This window comes from Macaca fascicularis, chromosome 6, assembly GCF_037993035.2.
Source record: "Macaca fascicularis isolate 582-1 chromosome 6, T2T-MFA8v1.1".
In the NCBI taxonomy this organism is placed as follows: Eukaryota; Metazoa; Chordata; class Mammalia; order Primates; family Cercopithecidae; genus Macaca; species Macaca fascicularis.
In genome coordinates this window covers 182,338,130-182,354,646 of record NC_088380.1, presented here as the reverse complement: position 1 = coordinate 182,354,646, position 16,517 = coordinate 182,338,130, and the positions used below count along the sequence as shown (strand labels likewise).

General features: G+C 44.9%; 1 protein-coding gene across 22 annotated transcripts in view; it reads right to left on the bottom strand.

Annotated features, from left to right (window-relative positions):
- SFXN1 (sideroflexin 1) overlaps nucleotides 1-4,775 on the bottom strand; it is a 49,629-nt gene extending 44,854 nt beyond the window's left edge. For 9 of the 22 annotated variants that reach the window (XM_045394521.2, XM_073994737.1, XM_073994746.1 and 6 more), the window contains exons 1-3: nucleotides 4,672-4,775; nucleotides 3,419-3,520; nucleotides 762-820 (exon numbers count right to left, since the gene is read on the bottom strand). Coding sequence is in view for 2 of the 22 variants with exons in the window: in XM_005558559.4 (XP_005558616.1) it covers nucleotides 3,419-3,424 (6 nt within the window). In the remaining 20 variants the exon portion in view is untranslated. Of the gene's footprint in view, nucleotides 1-761; nucleotides 821-3,041; nucleotides 3,287-3,418; nucleotides 3,521-4,643 lie in introns of all 22 variants that reach the window. The other 13 variants (XM_073994739.1, XM_015452255.3, XM_005558559.4 and 10 more) reach the window with 4 other exon arrangements.
- Between the last annotated feature and the right edge of the window lie 11,742 nt (nucleotides 4,776-16,517).

Sequence of the window (16,517 nt, the reverse complement as noted above, 5' to 3'; positions counted from 1 at the left end):
CTTAAAAAATTCTGTGGTTGGCTGATGCCACTTATGCTAAGAAAAATGACTTTAAGGTTTGATCACATAAAGACATTCTCACAATGATGTTGGCTATCTGGAACTGTTAACAATTATAACATGATACTGCATTTAAATGAACAGATTATTTTACAGATGATATATGTTTAAAAATTATTTCACCCTTTAAAAGGGACAGAAATAATCTCATAGAGAAATTAAAAACTGTTTAAATTCAATCCCTTAACTAAGGTTTCGAGTAAATATAGTTTCATGCAGCCTCATCCCAATAGATTTCTGAAAGTCTTTTTATTTATTCATTCACAAACAAAATTAACTTATGCCTTCTGTATCCACTGAAGGCCTCTTATGTACTCAACACTGGCTTGGTCCTGGGTTTGGAAAGACCCAACACACAGCTGTTTTATTCTGGCTGGTCCCTGCTGATGGAGGCCCCCTGCCCTGTGGCGTAATCTCCCTGATAACCTATGGAATGAGAACTGGACTTAAGCAAATACAATCTAGATTTCAGTCCTGATTCTGTTATTTCCTTTCTAGACATGTGACTGGGTGAATTACTTTACATCTCCGAGCCTCAATTTTGTCATCTATAAAACACAGATAAGAGTTGGCTCATAGAGTTGGTAGGATTAGCAAACTGAAGAGTATGAGTCTTTTATTAATCTTTATTAAGGTGCCAAACAAAAGTGCAATCAATATTAATAAGCTGGTTTTCCATGAGTGGAAGCTCGTGTCCTTACCGGCCATAGTCCTGTGCATAAATGCAGCTCCTGGTGCCAGGAATGGCTGCCTGAGCTTCCTGAAGATGATCAGAAACGTGTAAGAAAAAGAATTTATCTCCAAGATAAACTTTATTTCAAATTTTTAGCTGCATGCCAAGAAAATGCTTAACTACTCGAGAAAAAAGAATTTTCCAAAATATTGTAGAAAACAAGTTAGCAGGGAATGTGCTTCATCAGGAGTTTAGTAATAAAGACCTTTAATCTTGGCTAAAGATTAATAATGATAACTACGTTATTAAGCTGGAAGCCTGTTGGTTAAAACTACTGTATTTTGAGAGTTATGACAGGGTATGATTGCCCAGTTTGTTTAGCTAGGGCCAGGCAGGTGTGAGACAGCCCGTCAATCACTGCTGTCCACTGTCCAGGGGACATGACGGAGCACCCAGACACTAAGCTTTCCATGCATGGTTAGATTGCTAAATCCTTATGACAGCCCTCCAAGTTATCTTCCCCTGTTTTCTAGAGCCACTCGGAGAAATTTAGTGCCATGCCCAAGATGACACAGCCTTCACAGTTCTATCTGACTCTGAAACTCAATTCTGAGTCTTTGGAGGCCAGAGAACATGTGTCTGACAAGGACAATCACACTAACTCAAGGAGCCTAAAAAGCAAATTCCCTGATTTCTGTTTGGGCTGGGCATCTGCATATAGTATCCCTTTCTTATGGGCGTGGTCACACAGGGGATCGAATTATAGATCAGAGAGTTGAATTCTGTGCAAAGCATCAGATTCATTCCAAGGGTATTTCCATTCAGCAATGGATTTGTGTTGCATATGCTTCCCTATTCCAGGATAGCTCTGCATGGAGACGTGGGGCCTGCCTAGAATCAGGAATACACGGAAAATCAAGGCCTCCTGCCCTTCCCACTGCCATGTCCTCCCCCCCATGCAGATCCCACTATTCTATTAACTTTAAAACACCCATCTACCAGGCACGGTGGCTCACGCCCATAATCCCAGCACCTTGGGAGGCTGAGGTGAGTGGATCATGAGGTCAGGAGATCGAGACCATCCTGGCTAACATGGTGAAACCCCGTCTCTACTAAAAATACAAAAAAATTAGCCAGCCATGGTGGTGGGCCCCTGTAATACCAGCTACTCTGGAGGCTGAGGCAGAAGAATCACTTAAACCCGGGAGGCAGAGGTTGCAGTGAGCAGAGATCGCACCACCGCACTCCAGCCTGGGCAACAGAGGGAGGCTCCGTCCCCAAAAACAAACAAACAAACAACAACAACAAAAACCAAAAACACTGATGTAACATTACAACCACTGCTCATATTCCGGTCCTCAAGATCAACTATGGGTGTGGATTTCTTAAGCAGTATTTTAGGATGGGTGATGTTATTACCAGTTAAAACAAATTCTATTGATTTCTATTTGAGATGGTGGTATCAGCTTGGAAAAAAATGACAAACACAACCCAACTGTAATATTTTAGACATATTCGGATGAAGTTTTACCATCCATTTATAGGAATCAACTCAGGGATGCCATATACCAAAGTCTATAAAACTACTTTACAAATTAACAGCTGCTAAAGAAAAACTTAGTAACTTTGAACTTTGTATAATTAAGTGCAGGTTTGATACATGGTCTAACTTAATGATTTTTCACTTTCTGGACAACAGCTCTTTGTTCCCCCCTTTTTAAAACAATGGATTCACTACTTCTGATTTCTTACCTTTAACCACAAAGGAAAAATTGGTCACACTCATGTTTCTACTCTAACCGAATGCAGCTCACCACTGCTACACAACAGGATACAGATGCCTGACTTCAATGTAAGGCTTCCAGAACAACAAAGTTCGATGACGGGTCTGCTCTTCCGGCCTCTGCGCCCTGGCTGTCCTGTCAGCTTTCTTTGCAGAAAGTGAGGAGCAGGAAGGAATATCCCTGCCAGTTGGTGCCTTTCTGTAGCCATCCCCATGGGATTTCATAAAACTACAGAAAATTAAGAACATGCTAAACATTTCACTGATCCTGAATTATGACACCCCTTGCCACACAGGTTCCTCTCTAACAACTGTAACCACAGATATCATCCCTCTTCTGAACATCCATGTGGCCTGAAAGCCTCAATCTAACCTTTGAATATGTACTGAGCTGAGATGGGAGCTGTTAGCTCCTCACTGCCAAACACTGTATTTTTTTTTTTTTTTTTTTTGAGACGGAGTCTTGCTTTGTCCCCAGGCTGGAGTGCAGTGGTGCGATCTCGGCTGGCCGCAAGCTCCGCTTACCGGGTTCACGCCAGTCTCCTGCCTCAGCCTCCAGAGTCCTGGGTCCACAGGCGCCCGCCACCACGCCTGGCTAATTTTTTGTATTTTTAGTAGAGACGGGGTTTCAACGTGTTAGCCAGGATGGTCTTGATCTCCTGACCTCGTGATCCGCCCGCCTCGGCCTCCCAAAGCGCTGGGATTACAGGCGTGAGCCACCGCGCCTGGCCCAAACACTGTATTTTTGAAAGTGAGACACCTGCTCAGTGCTGAGGAGAGAAAGAACCTGCTTGAGGTTCCCGAACTTCTTGGTAGCCACCCCATTCATCCTCCCAAACAATTCCCTCTCATCTTTTACATCAAGTCTGAAGCTGTAGGAGCTGCAAAGCCCCCTCATTTACCTGCATCCTCCTTGGGCACCTATGACAATGCCGGGAACATTGAAGCAGATCAAACGGGGGATGGACAAAGAATGGAGAATCCAGAGGCACCCAAGTCAAAATCTAGAAGTCAAGGCAGAAGAGGGACTAGGACTGTGAGAAATGCACAAGGGAAAAGCTATGGGGACTCAGAAAAGAGTTGCCTACGGAGCAGCTAAGTGCCCAAGCTCTGGGGTCAAGCAGAGCTAGGCTTTTTCATTCAGGCAGCCAACAAATATTCACCGAGGGCCTTCTTGGTGCAGGCAATTGTTACGTGCAGGGGATAGAAAGGCTGAGCAAGACAAAATAGGCCCTGTTCACATGAGGAGAAGGAAACAACCACCTTTAATTTCAACTAGTGACAAAAGACACTAAAGAAAAAATCCAGAGTTTGTGTTACAAACGGTGTGTGTGGGAATGGGGGTGCAATTTTAGGCAGCATAGCCAAGAAAAAGCATCTTTGAGAACGCAGCATTTACGACTGAGACTCAGATGGCCTTGGACTATGGATGGCCAGCTGTGCGACCTTGGGCACTCAACCTCTCTCAGCCCCAGTTTTCTCATCTGGAACCCAGTACCTCGCAGGGCTGGAAGAGTGTAAAACTACATGGGCCTAAGTCACCTGGCACGCACTTAGTAGACTGTTTATTGTCATTCTGGGCAGGTTAGAGACCTGTGACAGATGTGAAAGTTCAGGAGAAAAGCAACTACTATTCCAAGAATCTACTTCCTTGCACATCACCTCCCTACTGGATTGCGAGTTCCAGGACAGGAACCAGGTGGTCTCCCCTCCGACCCCAGCACCAGGAGGCAAAGCTGAGAGCGCGGAGCGCGGGGTCAGGCACCGGGCCACCTGGCTGCCGCTGTCCGGGACGCAGCCATCTTGGTGTCCCCGCGGCGAGTTCGCCACGCAGGCGCCGAAGACAGCGCGGCCAGGCGCGCGGGGACGCGGCGGAGGGCTCTCCCCACCGGAGAGGAGGCCCACGGGATGCTGGGCCTCGGGATGCTGGAAGCGGGGTGCTGTCCGGCAGCAGGATGGCAGGGATCCCCAGGTGCAGGGACCCCCCGGCCCGAGGCATCCCCGGCCCGCGAAGGGGCTTCCGACCTCCCAGCCCGGGGTCTCCCGGCAGCCGGCCCGCAGGTGCACGGCCCAAGCCTGCCCGAGCCTGCGCGCCTCCGCCGGGCCCCCTGCGCGTTTCCCACCCACCTGGCTCTGCCTGCCTCCCGCGACTCACCGCTCCCCCCGGGCCGCAGCGTGCGCAGCTCGCAGGTCCCGCTCAGTGCAGCCTTTGCCGCCACCGGAAGCGCTTCTCCCGCCACGGTGTCCTCGCGCGTCCCCGGAGCGCGTCCTCGTGCGGGCCTGCGAGCGCGCGTCCGCGCCCCGGAGCTACAGGCTCAGGGACCCGCCCTCCGGGTCCAGGCCCCGCCCCGCGCGCGCGACTCCGCTTCTGGCTTAGCGACCGCGCCCCGGCTCCGGGAGAACTCCAAGCCCATCCTCACCGTGGTGTGGGGCTCTGCGCGGGCCGGGGCCACTGTTTTCCATTTGGGTTTCCCTTAAGGAACTGCCTCTTTATCATTTCTTTATTCCCGGGGCCTGGCATAGCCAGCGCCATTCACGCACTCATTTACCCAATTAAAGTGTGGAGCTTGGCAAGACTGGCGCTACAAGGCGATTTTAGGACTTTAGTGCCACAACCTGATTTACGTCTTAAAAAATACCGCCGCCACCACCACCACCCCGTCTTCTTTATGGAAAACAGACTGTGTGGGAGGGGATGTGCAGGCAGAGAGGCTGTTTAGCGAGATGCTGAGGTTATCCAGGAGAGGAATCATGGTGTTTTGGACCAGGTGGGTAACCTGGGCATATTTAAAGGGCAAATGAAATCTAATAAATGGTGAATTACATCATAAATTTCATAGGAAGATTCCATTTTTAAAGATGTAAATTCTCTCCCAAATGACCTATGACAATTCCAAAAAATTTTTTGACACTGGTGTGCATGGTGGAGTGTGTGTTATAACTGCACAAGCAGACTGCAAAATGTATATGAAAAAAATAAAGAGCCAGAAATAGCCAAGCAAGCTTTGAAGAAAAGAGCAAGGCCGAGTGACTTGTCCTACAGATACAAAACTTGTTATAAAACAATGGTAAATAAGAAAGGTGGTGTGTTTGCTCCGGGGTCAGCGAAGCTTCATGGAGCCAAACAGAGTTGCCAGCCATGTGGAAACCTGCACATGTAGAAACCTGCTGTGATTTGGCATCGCAGGTCAGGGGAAAAAGGTTGGATATTCGTTAAACAGTACTGGGATAGCCAAATCCCTACTTGTATAATGCATGAAACTAAACTCCAGGTGGATTAACGATCCAAATGTGAAAACAAAACTTCTAAAACTTAAGCAATATGTCACAGATAGTTTGAGTGGTATTCCTCATCCTCCAAATTCCTGTGAATGTTTAACTAGCTTTTTCTCTGTACCATACCCTGTGCCAAGTGCTGGGCTCAAAAAGATATACAAAAGGTCGCCCCTTCTTGGCTGGGCACTGTGGCTCATGCCTATAATCTTAGCACTTTGGGAGGCCGAAGTGGGTGGATCACCTGAGCTCAGAAGTTTAAGCCTGGACAACATGGTAAAACCCCATCTCTACCAGAAATACAAAAAATTAGCTGGGCATGGTGGCACGTGGTCCCAGCTACTCAGGAGGCTAAGGTAGGAGGATTGCTGGAGCCTGGGATGTGGAGGTTGCAGTAAGCTGCGATTGTGCCACTGCACTCCAACCTAGGTGATAGAGTGAGACCCTGTCTCTCTCTCTCTCTCACAAAAGAAAACTAACAATTATTTACAAATTTACAAAAGAAAAAACCAAAACCAGTTTCTCCAAAGAGCTTACGAGCAAGGAGATAGACATGTAAATACTTGCTTAAAATAAATGGTAACAATTCAAAAGGAAACTTGCAACAGTAGAGTGTGGAATATATTGTATAACTAAGTGTCCTGAGAACACAGAGAAGGGATTGACTAGTTGCCTGCAGAATGGGCATGTGGAAGAGGTTTAGTAGATACAAATGTATCAGTTGTCTGTTGCCACAGTAATGCTATATGACAACCACAAAACCTTGGGACTATGTAACAGTAAACATTTAGTTTTGTTCCTGAGTGTATGGGTTGGCTGGGAGGTTCTGCTGACCCGAGCTGGGCTCTGCAGAGCTTGCTCATGTGTCTGTGGTCACCTTTGGGCCATCAGTGGCATTGCTGATCTTGGCAGAGCTCTCTCATAGGTGTCTGGGGCCTCAGCCAGGATTACTGGGTCCGGATGGCTCTGCTCCACGTCTCATTCCTGCAGCAGGCTGGCCTGGACATGTTCACATAGCAAAGGCAGAGAAAGGCTAGAATAGATGAACTCAAGGCCTCTTGAGGCCAAGGCTTGAAAATGGCAAACCTTCATTTCCAAGGCATCCTATTGGTCAAAGCAGGTCAACAAGGCCAGCCGCTATTCAGGGTGAAATAGACTTTATCTTTTGATGAGAGAAACTGCCAAGCAACATGGCAAGCAGGTGTAGATATATAGACTGGTGGAGAATTGTGGATTTTTTTTTTATTAAAAAATTCCGTCATGTGTAGTTTTTGTCTTTCCAGCATCTCAATTTCTCTTGGGGAATTCCCCTCCCGCATTTCACTGGATCTCGTCCAATTATCAATCGTGGTACTTGATCTTCTCCTGTCTGCCACAGTCATGGGTACGTGGCCCAAGCTGGGCCAGAATTCCACCCTGAATTTATATGTAGGTGCTGGGGAAGAGAAGTAACCCCTCCTCCCTGCCTCCCTTCCCCACCACACACATATATTGGGACAACTGATCTAAGAGAATGTGGATTGAGGGCCGCTGGAGCTGTGGAAGGGAAGCCAGGCTAAAAGATGTGAGAGGGACAGAGGTCAGATGGCATCATGTCAGGCTCTGGACTCAGCCAAGCCTGAGGCTAGATCTGCCTCCTGGTCTGCCTCCTGGGCTTCCAGCTATGGGAGTCAATAGACCCCACCCCCACCCCAACTCTTTTCTTTTCCCTTGCTTGTCTTTTTTCCTTCTTTTTAAAATCTTAAGCTCTTGTGAGTTGGATTTTCATCCCTGACTAACTGGGGTGAGGAGATGTTCATAGAGGTGGTGACATCCAAGCTAGTGCAACTAAATTTGAAAAAGTGGGAACAGCAGATGGATGAAGGAAGAAAAATGAGAGGGAATTAAAAGTGGGAAGCAAGCGTTTATATGATTTCCAGTCATTGTTTCAAATACAGCTCCCTGCTAAATCTCCCTGCTAGATTTTTAGTGTATTCCCTTTGAATATTGTAATTCCTTTGCTGACCCATCAAACTTCGGTTCAGAAACAGCTTCCATAAAGCTAAAATGACATTTCTGTTTAATTCAGAAAACAAATGCTTGGGAATTCTTGCTAGGCTTGCATCAACAAAAGTTGCAAAACCCTTGCATTTTAATATGGACTTTGACCATTCAGGGAACAGCAAAGACAAAACAATGCTTAAATCAGCAAAGGTTGGGGGGGGGGGCATTTCTGAGCATAGCAAAAGTTCAGGGAGCTGAGGGAAGATCTTGCTGAATGTATCACAAAGGGAAGTTTTCATCAGGGCAGAACAGATAATCCAGTGAGAACCATATTTTTTGTTGGTTTGTTTAAATTAACTCTTTAATTAAAACTTTAAGTTCCAGATGATATTAGCCATGTTTTTTTTTTTTTCATTCTCCCTCTCTTTTTTTTTTCTCCCAGAGCCTCACTCCGTAGCCAGGCTGGAGTGCAGCGGCGCTATCTCGGCTCACTGCAACCTCTGACTCCCTGATTCAAGCGATTCTCCTGCCTCAGCCTCCCGAGTAGCTGGGATTACAGGCACCCGCCACCACACCCAGCTAATTTTTGTATTTTCAGTAGAGACAGATTTAGTAGAGACCATGTTAGCCAGGATGGTCTTCATCTCTTGACCTCGTGATCTGCCTGCCTCAGCCTCCCAAAGTGCTGGGGTTACAGGTGTGAGCCACCTCGCCTGCCCCCCATGTTGTTTTTGGTGATAAAAGAAATATGTAATCAAATGAATTTGAAAAGTACAGAAAAGTATAAGTGTATACTCAATGCTACTCCCCAGAAATCTCCCTGCTAGATTTTTAGTGTATTCCCTTTGAATATTGTAATTCCTTTGCTGACCCATCAAACTTCGGTTCATCCCATGCTTGAGTTTCAGCTCTCTGTATGCACAAGCCCAGAAGCACGCGGCACAGTGCTCTGCAGGTGGGTCCACGTGGGTTCTGATTCCACCTCTGCCTGGATCGGGTGTGAGACCCTACACAAATTAGTTCCTTGACCTTGCCGTGCCTTGGCTTATGTCTAAATGGGGTAAGACTAACACTTACCTGGGGCCATCGTGACTATTACCTGAGATTACATATGTGCAGAGATGAGCAGGGCGCCTGGTCAGTGTGAGCCTTGTTAATTGAGAGCTGCTTTTCTTAGAGTTGCAGCTTCATGGGTCCTGCGGCACTTCATAAACTCTCTCTGCATAGTTTTACAGTCTTGTCTTCTCTCTAGACCATGAACTCTTTCAAACAAGAAACTCAGTGTCATTCAACTTTCTATCCCCAGTGTCTAGCAGGACATCCAGTGAATGCCGTATTTGTTTGCTAAATATGTGGTGAGAATCCTGGTACATGTATTTTATGTTTCACTTTCTTCACTCAAAGTTATATTTTATAAACATGTTCTCAGGTCACATCATAATCTTCATTATGCATTCTTTCATGCTTTTTATTCAGTAAATGCTTACTGAACACTGACTGATTCTACATTAGTCGTTATTCTAAGTGCTAAGGAGGCTACAGTGAATGGAACACATGTAGCCCCTTGCCCTCACACAGCTGATTGTGTAGGAAATGAAGACAGACAATAAACACAATGAATAAGTAGAATATATAAGGCCAGGCATGGTGGATCACGCCTGTAATCAGCACAGGTGGATCAGCACTTTGGGAGGCCAAGGTGGGCAGATCTCATGAAGTCGGGAGTTTGAGACTAGCCTGACCAAAATGGAGAAACCCGGTCTCTACTAAAAATACAGTATTAACTAGGTGCGGTGGCATGTGCCTGTAATCCTAGCTACTTGGGAGGCTGAGGCAGGAGAATCGCTTGAACCCGGGAGGCAGAGGTTGTGGTGAGCTGAGATCGCACCATTGCACTCTGGCCTGGGAAACAAGAGCAAAACACTGTCTCAAAAAAAAAAAAAAAAAAAAAAAGTAGGATATATAGCATGTTAGAAGGTAGTAAGTCCTATAAGTAAACAAAGGAGGGGGTGTGGAGGTGACAGGGAGCTGGGCCAGGGAAGACCTAGGGGAAGGTGCCCTTTCTTGCTTGAATGGCTGTAGAACATTTCATGGAGCAGCTGCATCAGCGTCCACCCGACCTGTCAAAGAAAGTCTTTTTGTAGTACCCACTCACACACATTGGATTCAGTGTGTTTTTTTCTCAGGTGAGGGAAGACCTGGAGATTCTGGGTCCAGAAACTCAGCAGAGCCTTACAGAAGGGAGGGAGAGGAATGCCGGTAACTGAGTATCCACTGTGAGTGGGGCAGGCAACACATACCCTAACCACTTGCACAAACATCTTCTCTAGTCTTCAGTGCATCCCTGAGGGGTTAATTATTTATATCAGTCAGGCTTCTCTAGAGAAACTGACCAATAAACTATATATCTATAACTCTCTATATATACTATATCTCCATCCATCTCTCTCTCTCTCCATCTATTTGTCTAGAATGATTTAAGAAATTGGCTCACATGATTGTGGTGATTGGCAAGTCTGAAATCTCTAGGGCAGGTCAGCAGGCTGGAAACTCAGGCAAGAGTTGATGCTGTAGTCTTGAGGCTGAACTTCACTGGGAAAATCAGGTTTTCCTCTTAGGGCCTTCAACCAATTGAATGAGGTCCACCCACATTACTGCGGGTAATCTTTTTTGTTTAAAGTCAATTCATTGTAGATGTCAACCTTATCCACAAAACTCCTTCACAGCAACACCTAGATCGGTGTTTGATTAATTCACTCTATTATAGACTAGCCAGGTTGGCCCATAAAAGCAACCATCACACTACTCTGCCCCTGATTTTACATCTCCATTTCCGCTCTTGCCTCTAACTGTTCAGTCCCTGATCTCTTGGAAAGGTCAATAAAATCATGTGCCCTCTGCTTTTAAATAATCAACACCTTCCAGTTATACTTATGGTAAAATTTGAACTCTTTACTGTGGCCTATGGACCCTCATGATCTGTCCTGTTCCAGTTCTTCAATTTTACCATATACCACTGCTTCCTATGCTCATGGTAGTGCTGGCTCAACAGGGCAACTTTACCTACCACGGGGCCTTTGCATATGCTGTTCCCTCTGCCTGGAATGCTCTCAGGTCAAATGTCACTTCCTCAGAGGTGCCTTCCCTGATCACCTGTCTGGAGTAGTCCCTCCCACTCACACTGGAGCTCATTGCTTGTTTATTTCTTTTGTCGTACTGTCACTTTTCAGAATTACCTCATTTAGGCCAGGCGTGGTGGCTCATGTCTGTAATCCCAGCACTTTGGGAGGCTGAGGTGGGAGGATCACTTGAGCCCAGGAGTTCAAGAGCAGCCTGGGCAACCTAGTAAAACCCTTTCTCCACAAAAAATTAAAAAATTAGCTGAGCATGGTGTGGCACACTTGTAGTCCCACCTAGTTGGGAGGCTGAGGTGGGAGCATCACTTGAGCCTGGGAGGTTGAGGCTGCAGTGTGCTGAGATCACGCTACTATACTCCACCCTGGACAATAGAGCAAGATTCTTTCTCAAAACAAAACCAAAAACAAACTAAACAAAAAATTACCTTGTTTACTTGTTTTTGATTTGTTTCTTCTCTAAGTTTTCAGCTAGAATTTTCTACCATAAAGGCAGGAATCCTGTCTTCTTTATCCCCTGCTATATTCTTGGCTCCTTGAAAAGTGCCTGCAGTTGCTGTCACAGCCCAGATTATGCCACGGAAGCACTATGGTGAGGACTCTGTGGCTTGCACCCTTGAACACTGGACGAACGCCACTCCTCTCTTGAAACTAGTTGTTGCAGCCACTACCAGAATGGAGTCTCCACTGCCTGGGCAGGAGCATCTGACTGGCTGAGCTGAGGTCACATGCCAGGCAACATCAGGCCTTTCCCGTAGAGACCAATGACGCCTGCCTCCCACTCAGACACAGAAGTCCCCTCCTGCCCTTTCTCAGTCAGGACACCTCCACTCCCGACATCACATCATCCTGTTTTCTGTCACCCGCTTTCCATAATTTCTGACACTAATTTTCAGTTATTAGTGTCACCTTCCTCAGAGGTGCCTTCCCTAACCACTTGTCTGGAGTAGCCAAGAGTAATTGCGTTGTTGGTCATTACTTTCAATGGCAAAAACCACAATTATGTTTGCACCAAGCTAATATTCTGGAACTCATTCATGCTCTGAAATATTTATTATTCGTATAAATGGAATCATACGGCTACACTTGTGTGTGTATATGTCTGGCTTCTTTCACGCAGCATGTTTTTGAGTTTTATCCATGGTGTTGGATTTTTCCCCATTGGGGCATAGAATTCTGTTATATATCACATTTGTTTTTGTATTCAATTTTCAACTGATGGACCTTTACAATATTTCCAGTTTTGGGCTATTACGAATAAAGCAGCCAAGAACATTCAAGCACAAATTTTTTAAAAATATTTATTTATTTATTTAAGTTCTAGGATACACATGCACAACGTGCAGGTTTGTTACATATGTATACATGTGCCATGTTGGTTTGCTGCACCCATTAGCTCGTCATTTAACATGAGGTATTTCTCCTAATGTTATCCCTCTCCCATTCCCCTGGCCAGCATTTCTTGTTTGAGAGTGAAAGCCCAGTCAGCCTCACATACAAAGCCTCTGAAGAACACATCATGAATTGGCTCTTTGTTTAAAAATAAAGAATGCTAAGCATCGCTTAGAAGCCAATTATGTCTTTGAAATCGTTTCTGGAGGCTAAAGACAATGTTTATTATTCTGAGAAAACTGAGCTACTCCATTATGGGGTTTAAGGGACTGGTTCTTAGTCAAATTAATCTTATTATATATAATAGGCCAGAATTAAGGAAGAAGTAATACTTCACATTTCTTTTTGCCCTGGTTCAGCACTTGCTGTTCTGTTTCCTGTGCTTTTTGGAGAGGAATACCATAATACCATACTCTGCTTGCTGTTTAGATTCAATCCATGCATTCATCCAACATGTCTTTGCTGAGCACCTACTCTGTGCCAGCGCAGGACAGGCACCAATTAGTGAGTGAGACTGAGTCTCTCCCTTTGAGAAGCTTGCAGTAAACGAATACATACACATTCCGTGGGTGATACGCAGGATGAAGAATGTGGGATGAGAGGTGAGAGCAAGGCAGGATGGGAGCCTATTTTAGAGGAGATGTGGAGGGAAGACCTCCCCGTGGAGGTGATGTTGGAGCAGAGGCCTGAGTGGAGGAAGGGAGTGAGCAATGTGGCTAACTGGGGAAGAGCATTCCAGGCAGAGGGAAGAACAAGTGAAATTTGCCTCAGGACTGTCCTAAAAGCAGATTGTAAAGGAAGCTAGAGTGAATTTCTGATAAGGATATTGACCAGATTGAGACATGGGGAGGCTGAGGGTAAACTAAGTCAGGGCTCCAGCAAGTACATACGGCACCGTTGTAGGAATTTTGCAAGGTTACCCTCTCTGGCAGACAAGTTACAGCCAACCTCCTGAGGCTCCTGTCTGTGACTGAAAGAGCCCCAGGCAGGCCCAGCTCATAAACAGAGTCCCAGGTGACTTCCAGCTTCCTCCCGCTCCCCCGGGCAGGAGCATCTTTGTGCAGTGCACAGGCTGCACAACTGAATGTGGCAGTCCTCACAGAGGGTCATTTGGAACAGACTTATCCAAGTCATAGGCAAATTGCAACATAAAGTAGACATTCTTTTTCTGGTGATTTTGTTATGGATTTGAAAACTCTCACCAAGAACCCTGAAACATTTGTGGTGGGATAATATATCGAGATTTTGGCAGTTAGCTGATTAACTGATCCAACCCCCAACTCCCTTTGCTATTCCCCTCAGTCTCCATCAAATGACTGAGCTGTTCTGGGCTAATTTTCTCAATGATAAGCTGCATCAAGGCAGAAGGAAAGGCTCTAGACTTGGAACTTAGGGTCAATAAATCTGAATCCTTAGGGGAATGGAGAAAGTCTGAATGGAGACAATGTGTTTGAAAGAAATCATTCACTTTATCCCTGCCCCATTTCTGTTTTCCTGTCCTCTGTGGGCAACAGCTGTAACACATTACAAAATGTCTTTGCAGAATATGTAATGTTTTGGGCATATGGTTTTAAGTTATAAAAATGGTATTCTTTTGGAGATCCCATTTGCTTTCTCACTTGTCACTCACTACTGAGTGCTTGGGATCTGTTTATGTTGTTTTGTATAGATCTAGTTTGTTCTTTCTAACTCCTGATAAAATTCCCTGGTGTAGAGCCGCCACATTTTACTTATCTACTACCTAGGATGCATTTTTACTTATCTACTACGTAGGATGTGTTATGGTACTTCTCAGTACCATAAACCCTGCAAAAATGTATTAATGCATATCCAGTTATGGTCTTGTTTAATAAGGACTCCAGAAACATATCCGAGGGTGAAATTTCTGTAGATACATGCATGTCTAATTTAGATAGCACTGCCAGAGGACTTTCCAGAATGATGGCATTGTATAACTCATCACCAGTGTGCAAAAATGCTCCTGTTTTTTTCATGTCTCACCAAGACTTGGTGTTATACTTCTTTCTAAGTTTTGCAAATCTGATGGGAATAAAGTGCTATATTGTCATTTTAATTTGTATTTCTTTGGTTATTAAAAAATTTGAGAATCTTCTCATCTACTTATTAGCACTTCTTTATGTTTGTTGCCTTTTTTTCCTTTTCTTTATCTCTTGGTAAGCGTTCCAAGTCTGCCAAAAACATTGCGAATATCTTCCCCCAACCTGTCATCCTCCTGTTAGTTTTGTCTACAGTATACTTTTGTTGAACAGATTATCTTGAACATTGGTGTAATTAAATCCATCAGTTTGTTTTTCTTTTGTTTTGGCCTTTTGATGTCTTATTAGAGAAGATCTCCCTCAACACTGGGTTTAAAAGGTTTGCTCTAATGTTTAATGCTTTAGTTGTATAGTTTACACCTCACATTCGGGTCTTTCATTCATCTAGAAGGTAAAATGTAATCTAAAATCTGTCTAGAGTTTGTATGCAGTATGAGAGGTGGGAATTCAGTTTTACTTTTCTTCAAAGAATGAGCCAGTTTCCCTTGCACTCTCAGCTAAACTGAATCAGGGCATTTAAGGCATGTAGAGATTTACTGCTCCCACAGAATGGGAATGATTCCATCAGGCTGAAGGAAGAGGAGAGCAGAGGGAAAACGTGGAAAACTCAGACATTAATGTGTTCCAGGGAGAAGGAATCTGCATCCTGCTTCCCTGGCAGAGCATGGCGATGAGCCTTGGGAGACGGGGACTTCGCTCCATGGAGATTTTTGGGCTCTCAGTGTGGGATATGGAAACAGAGGTAGCAGATCCAAAGTATCTCATGGATGGGAATGAGGGATATGCAAACATAAGTACTGACAGATGGATGTGCAACTATGTAAACAGTGAGCTCTTTGAACTGATGCAAGATCACATGGGCCCTCCCAGCATGTCCTGGAAATTGGATGTAATTCCAAGAAAATGAGGAGATAGGTAAACTTTGAATTAACTAAGATAAACATTCAATCACCCCGGTGGGAGGAGTGCTCCAGACAGAGTTTTTTTTTTTTTTTTAAGCTCAATTATGGGAAATGCTCATGTTATCAGCTAACAAGTGAAGTTCACGCATACATCTTTATGGTTTCAGTTTGTTTTTCTATATCAAACAAGGTCATGCCTGAACTAAACTTCATCAGTTGCAACCATAGGTTGACTGAGAATCCAAGAGTTTGGCAAAAATCAATGAAAGCATCCTGTGAGAACCAGTTGCCTATATGAAACTTATAATAAGGAGTATTGTATAATTTATTATCATTTGTAAATTTTGCTCTACACATCCTTTATGTCAGCATATTTATAATAAATTTGCTTGATAGGTGCAGCAAACCACCATGACACATATTTACCTATGTAACAAACCTGCACATCCTGCACGTGTACCCCAGAACTAAAAATAAAAATTCAAAAATAAAATAAATTTCCTTTCTCTATATACACACACATATATTCAGCATGTATGTACGCATATAGTATATATGTATATGCATGACAGCAAACCTCCAGAGGCGCCTATATGCATATCCACATATGTGATATATCCACACACATATCCATAGTGTGGACCCCAGCACTCCCCGTTAGTGTTCTGGGTTCCAGAACCAAGAAGCGTCTCCTCCAAGATGGAAAGAACCTTGTCTTTAACAGCAATGTTGAGCAGTTGAATTACAGGCAAATCTGGGGTAGCTCTTCCTGGGGAAGAAAATGTTCTCATTGCTTAAGCTAATTAAGTTGGAGTTTCTACTTCTTGCAGCGAAAATGTCCTCATTGATACCCTGATTGTGGAATAGTTTGGGGGCTAGTTGCTAAGTAATTGTCTTTCTGCTCCAAACCCAATGTTCTGCCTGATGCTTTGTGATTCTATGACTCTGCAAGCCACGTTTGTGCTTTGCCAGCTGGCTCACATGCAGACCTAGGGAGGGAGGAAAGACTGAAAGCGGATGGAGAGACATGTCCCTTCCTGTTTGCATCTTATTCTTGTTGGCATCACTCCAGTCTTGCTTCTTCATCGAAGAGCTAGGTTTTTCCCACACACCCTGATTCAGCCCCATTACACCCCTTCAGAGATCCCAGCACGTCTCCGCAGGGTTCTGGGTCCTGGAACCAAAGGGCCTTTCCTCTAATCTCTGGGCCAGGAGCACCAGCCAAAGAGTGCTCTCTTTTCCCCAAGTCTCGCCCATTTC